This window comes from Aythya fuligula, chromosome 24, assembly GCF_009819795.1.
Source record: "Aythya fuligula isolate bAytFul2 chromosome 24, bAytFul2.pri, whole genome shotgun sequence".
Lineage (NCBI taxonomy): Eukaryota > Metazoa > Chordata > Aves > Anseriformes > Anatidae > Aythya > Aythya fuligula.
Genome location: NC_045582.1, coordinates 3,930,695 through 3,936,694, shown reverse-complemented (window position 1 = coordinate 3,936,694; position 6,000 = coordinate 3,930,695). Strand labels below are relative to the sequence as shown.

General features: G+C 57.9%; 1 protein-coding gene across 5 annotated transcripts in view; it reads left to right on the top strand.

Moving 5' to 3' along the window:
• Positions 1-3,129: 3,129 nt before the first annotated feature.
• The window catches only part of TLK2 (tousled like kinase 2), a 44,474-nt gene continuing 41,603 nt past the window's right edge, over positions 3,130-6,000 (top strand). For 4 of the 5 annotated variants that reach the window (XM_032202656.1, XM_032202658.1, XM_032202657.1 and 1 more), the window contains exons 1-2: positions 3,130-3,214; positions 5,323-5,411. In XM_032202656.1, the coding sequence (XP_032058547.1) occupies positions 5,331-5,411 (81 nt within the window). In that variant the 5' untranslated portion in view covers positions 3,130-3,214; positions 5,323-5,330. The remainder of the gene's footprint in view (positions 3,215-5,322; positions 5,412-6,000) is intronic. The other variant, XM_032202655.1, reaches the window with a different exon arrangement.

The window sequence follows — 6,000 nt, the reverse complement described above, 5'->3', positions numbered from 1 at the left end:
CAAAGGCAGAGGGGGCAATTGGGGTTTGCAACAGGCAAGGGAAAGGTGCAACTGTGCGGCTGACTGAGGCTGAAAATAAAGGGGTCGTGAGCCAAGAGCTAGCAGAAAATCCAGGAGCGTGCTGAAGGAGGTGGGCTCCAGCCACAAAACTGCACATGAGAAGAGAAACCCTGACCCTTTTGCTAAGGGCAGAGCAATATGGAGCTGGAAGAGGGGCAAGCTACAGGAGGAGGATGGTGCAACCTCAGCTCGTCGGGTTCCTTATCAGAAGTAGCCACCCGCTGCTCCACCAGCGCAGGGCGCCTTTCGGAAAACATTTCTGCCTGAAATAAATGCTCCGGGTCTCTAGGAGGCTTCTACCTCCCACGGTCCTCATCAAAGTGACCCTACCACCCCTAAAACACAGGGACGGGGTGATGGGTCCAGCATCTGTTTTCCGTTCAGCCCTACAAAGTTTGGGGCGTTATCAGGTGTGGTGGCCGGGCTCCAGAAGAGCCGGGGGGTGTTGGAGGCCGGTCCCTTTCCCAGGTCTAACGCCTTCCAGATCTTCTCCTCCCTCCACCCCAAATCAAGCAGAAACTGCACGAATGAAATTTCTACCTCCTCGAACGATGCTAACTGCAAATGTTACCAATTAGCGCTCCCCTAAACGGCTGTGATTAGCTTACCAGCTGACGGAGTATTTACTCTAGAATTTCTCCTTTTCTTTTGAGGGGTACAAAAAAAAAAAAAAAAAAAAAAAAAAAAAAGACACACGAAACGCCATTTATTTATTTATTTTACAAATTCCTGCCGCCGGCCGTGCTGAAAACGTGAATCACGCAGCGGGAGCTGGAAGTGGAGTGGCTCTTCTGCCGAAAAACAGATTAAAGCACAGGAAACAGCCTGCGAGAGCAGGCAGGCGCTCCACGAGCCATTTGCGACACGAGGTTAACAAATAACGCCGGGCTGCGCGGCCGATAAATGAACGAGTTGAAAATGATGGAACTTCCCCCGGCGCGTCGCAAGGGCGATTATTCCCCCCGAGCTGAACCTCGCCAGCTCCTCCCCGCATCACCCCCGGTGCCAAACTGCTGGGCAAAGGCTCGGGGAGAGGATTTGGGGTGGCGGCGGTGCGGGACGCCCCATTTCTGCCTGGCCGAACCCTTCCCGAAGCGCCGGCAGCCTCGCATCGCTAATCCGCGCCTGCCTCCCCTCGGACAGGCCTGGCCACTTCCCTTCCCAACACGCCGATTTTTTTTTTTTTCCTTTTCCTTTTTTTTTTTTTTTTTCTTTCCGAATTTCCCCCCCTTGCTTGTTTGCCTTTCAGAAAGCTGATTCAGCCTCAAAGCCGAGCGGCTTGCACCGCCCGGCGCTCACGGCCCCCGCTGCCTGCGAACACGCCACACTGCAACCTCTCGCCGCAGCCAGGATGAACCTTTTTTTATTATTATTATTATTATTTTTATTCTTTTTTTTTTTTTTGGTCTTTTTTTTCCTCAGCGTCTCGGCACAGCCTCAGAAAGGCAGCGGTTAATGTGGTCGGGTTGTGCTTTACGGCCACGTCCCTGCTCCATCGGCCCCAAAGGACGGGGCTGCGTGAGGCGGCGGCCGGGCCTGGCTCCTGGGGGGCTTTTTGGCCCCTGGGGGGGCTTTTGGGGTGGCCGTAGTGACAGGGGGACAAGGCCAGGGGGACACCAGGGCACCCCGGCCCCCTCCCTGTGGGGCTGAGGCGGCCGCTCCTGAGGCAGATGGAGCTGGGGGTGGTGCCGGGGGGGTGCATGGAGACCCCCCCCACATCCCCTCTCTGGGGACACCCTGGACTTCAGGGGGGGGTTAAGGGGGGAGCACCCCAGAGGGGGAAACGCCCCAGGGCTGCTGTGCCCCCCCCTCCTTGTGTCTGCATCCCCCCCCCAGGTCTGTCCGCACCCCGAGGCTGGATCTGTCCCCTCATGGCTGCTGCCCCCACCTCGGCCCACCCTGACCCCATAAACTGCCCCCCCAAGCTGCCTGACCCCCATAAACTGCCCCCCCAACCCATTCTGACCCCCAAAAGCTGCCCCCCCCCAGCATCCCTGACCCCCATAAACTACCCCCCCAGGCACTCCATGACCCCATAAGCAGCCCCCCCAGGCCCCTCAGCCCCCCCTTAACCCCCCATAAGCTGCCCCCCACCTCCCTGTCCCCCATAAACCGCCCACCCCCCCAAGCTGCCTGCCCCCCCCCAGCACCCCTGACCCCAGAAGCTGCCCCCCCAGGCCCTCCATGACCCCATAAGCAGCCCCCTAGCCCCCCCCCGCCCCTCAGGCCCCCCCTTGACCCCCCATCACCAACCCCCCCCACCCCCCACCTGCTGCCCCCCCACTACCACCCCCTCCCCCTCCCCCTCCCCCCTCCCCTAAGCCCCGCCCCCTTCCCAAGCCCCGCCCCCTCCGACCTCCCCCCTCCCCCCCTCCCGCGCTGACCTGCCCTTCCCCCCCCCACCACCACCCCCGCCCCCTCCCCTCCCCTCCCCTCCCTCCCCTCCCCCGCCCTCTCGCCGCGCGTGCAAATCTCGCGAGACGCGGCGCGCTTTCACCACTGTGTGTGCACCAATCGAGCCGGGCCGGGCCGGGCCGGGCCGAGCGCCGCGGGAGGGAGGGAAAGGGGGGGAGCGAGCCCCGGCCCCGCACCTGCCCGCCCCCACCCAGCCCAACCCAGCCCAGCCCAGGGGTCCCAGCCACCCACCCGCACCCCCCCCCCCCCATATTCAGCGACCCCCCCTCAGCACCTGCCCGGCCGCCCCAGCCCTCCCCCGGGCCTTTGTCCTGCCGCCGGGCCTTGCCCTAACCGCCCCCCCCCCCACCCCCCCACCTCACCCCGGCCTAGGCTCCTACGCGAGGCCGGGGATCCGCGGCCTGCTCCGGCTCCTCCATCCCCGCCCTCGGGGCTCGCCCCCCTTGGTTCTCCCCCACCTCCTCCTATCCCCGCCGCCACCCCTCCGCCCTTCTCGGTGCCCGGGAGGCCGCGGAGCCGCCCCTGGCCTCCCCCCCCCCCCTCCCGCCCGTGCCTCCGCCACCACCACCGCCGCAGCAGCAGCAGCAGCAGCAGGTTCCCTCCCTCCTTCCTCCTCCTCCTCCTCCTCCTCCTCCTCCTGCCCCCGGCGGCGGGAGCCGAGCGGTGCCCGGGGAGCGCTCGGCCCGGGCAGGAGGGGAGAGGAGCGGCGGGGCGGCGGCAGGAGCAGCGGCAGCGCCAGGTGAGAGAAGCCCCGAGGTGGAGGGGGGGGGGGGAGAGAAAAGCGGGGGGACAGCGGGGAAACCCCCCCCCGTATCCCCCTTCCTCCGCCTCTCTCCCGGCCCCGCAGGGCCCGGAGAAGCCCCGGGGGGCTTGGGGGAGAGCCTGGGGAGGGTCCCGGCGGGGGTGCGGGGGGCTCCGGGGGTGTTGGAGAGGCCCCCCCGGGGCCGGGCCGAGCCGGGGTCACGGCGGAAGGGCCCGCGGCCTGCGTGCCCCGAGGCGGCGGGAGCGAGGCCTGGGCCGCGGCTGCTGCCCCCACCGCGAGGCCTGGAGGAGAGCAGAGCAAAAAGAGGGGGGGGGGGAAGAGAGGTAAAAACCGCGGGGCTCCGGCCCCAGCCGCCTGAAAATCCCCCCCCAGGGGGAGGTGAAGGGGAGGCGGGCACGGCCTCCGAGGCCCCGGCCTGGGAGTTGGGGCAGCGCTGCCCCGGAGGAGGCAGGCCGAGGCGGTGCAGGCTGCTCACTCACCCATTTATTTCCTAACCCTTCTCTTTTTTATTTTTATTTTTTAATTATTTTTTTTTTTTTGCCAGCTTGGGGTTGGAGAGGGCTTGAACATCATCCCCTCACCCCCATTTTATTTTATTTTTTAAGCCCGTCGGGGAAGGGCAGCCCCGCTGCTGGGAGGGAGGGGAGGGGAGGGGAGGGGGCGGCTGCCAGCAGTGCCCCAGCCCAGGGCATTCCCCAGGCCCCAGTTGAAGATGGGCTCAGGCCAGAGGGTGGAAAGAGGCTCGGGAACTTGTGGCAGCCCCTTCCCGGCCCAGCATCCCCGCCCCGGGCTGCCATTCCCTCCTGGGTGGTGCCCCCGAAATGGGGGACGAGGTTGGGAGCTCTTCGACATCTCAGCCCGCACGGCCCGTCTGTCATTTTCCTCTGCACAGATTTCCTGTTTTGAAATCTAGGCTGATAGCTTTTTTAGGAGGGAGGGGGGGTGTTTGGAGCAAATAGTAGAAATAAGGCTCCCCGATGACTGTGTTTGGTGTTCCATTAGTTTTTGAGGCTTGTTGCTGACTGGGGAGAGCTTTTGGAAATGCCCCTGGCCTGATTCACTTAGCCCCCCGTAACTTGGATCTGCAGCGTTTGGAGGAAACAGCAGGGACAAAATGGACAGTTAATAAAAGGAACAATTGTATCCTGCCTGTTCTAGAGGGCACTTGCTGCCCTTCAGGAACTTTCCTCATCGCATATGCTCTTTATACAGCAAATCTCTATCTTCCATCTCTTTTCTCTACCTTCGTCCGGGAAATGAAACTGGAACAGACATTTCTGGAAATGATGAACTTGATTGGTGCAGTTGGGAAGATGTGATTCACGGTTAAAAATGAGCACTGAAATTTGTCCCATTTTTTCACAGTTCAGTATTTGAATTGTATATTTTGTCATTTTAACCTGTTTATATGACTGCTTTTTTTTTTTTTTCTCCTCACCTGAACCCTTCAAATAACGGCATCCGCTCTGTCGGATTGCCAAGAGGTACCCCAGGTACATCCAGTATAAAGATGCAGCTCTAAAGGTATCCGATACTTTGTAGAGTAAAAGGTGTAAATGTGCTTTATTTTTTTTCCTGTGATCCTTTTCTGGGCTTGGAAGAACCACGGCTGCTGTCAGTATTACTGTCAGTGAAATCTGGAGTTTGGGGAGACCTTGTATTTTAGGGATTGGCCAAAAATAAATTCTGGGGTGAGGAGTGTTGCTTTTTTTTTTCTCCTAGTCATGCAGCATGGATGAAAAGCTCTGAAGCCTTTAGTCATAACGTTCTAGTCCCATGTTTTCCTTTTAATAAAGCATCCAGTGGGAGAATGTGACATAATTGGTTTCTTGGATTAAGAGATCTTGAAATGGCTGGTGCTACAGATAGAAGATGAAACTCTCCAGCAGGGTTGTGGTTTAAATACAGTAATACGGTGACAAAGTCATGTTATTATGGCATGGTAATTTTGTATTTCTCCTGCAAGAAAACGCTCTCTACACAGTTCTACTGCAAAACAGACGCTTTTGAGTCTCATCAGTGGCACGGAATGTTAAATCTCTCCTTTCCTTGCATTGCATAATCTGGCTGTTGTTCTCCCACAGCAGCAGAAATGATGGAAGAATTGCATAGCCTGGACCCACGAAGGCAGGAACTACTGGAGGCCAGGTTCACCGGAGTTGGTGTTGCTAAGGTGAGCGTAAGTACCTTCTGGAAAAGGCATGACTGCTTGTCCATCCTGCACCGCACTTTTTTTTTCATTCTACATTGATAATTTTGCTTTGCTAACAGAATGTTTTACATTGATAGTTGTGTTTTGAGTGCTAATTTGCCTGAAGTATGTTTAAGAGGAATGAAAATGGGATCTCTATGAGCAGACACTGCTATACAGAAGATTTGGGCTTCTAATTAAGTTCTTAGGAGTTGCTCCATCTTGAGGTAGCTTGCACGCCCCCCAAAACAGACAACTTTGTCTTTGGGAATGGGAATCTCATCTGTCTTTTCCTTTCTCCAAGTTTTCATTTGAGAATTGAATTTGGCCACTTGTTAGATGCAGTTTCAAGCGTATTGTGTTTGATACAGCACGTAACCAGGCTTAATATTTTCAGGAATTTGTTCATCCAGTTCTTTGTGGGTACAGTGCGCTAAAATTGTGTACTCGATTGCTTGGGACACACACAAAAAGTACTTGAAGGCAAACCCTCCTATATCAGTGATCCACAACCTGCTAGTAAAATCCCATCTTTGTCCTCACGTACAACTTCATAACTGTTCAGTAGCTG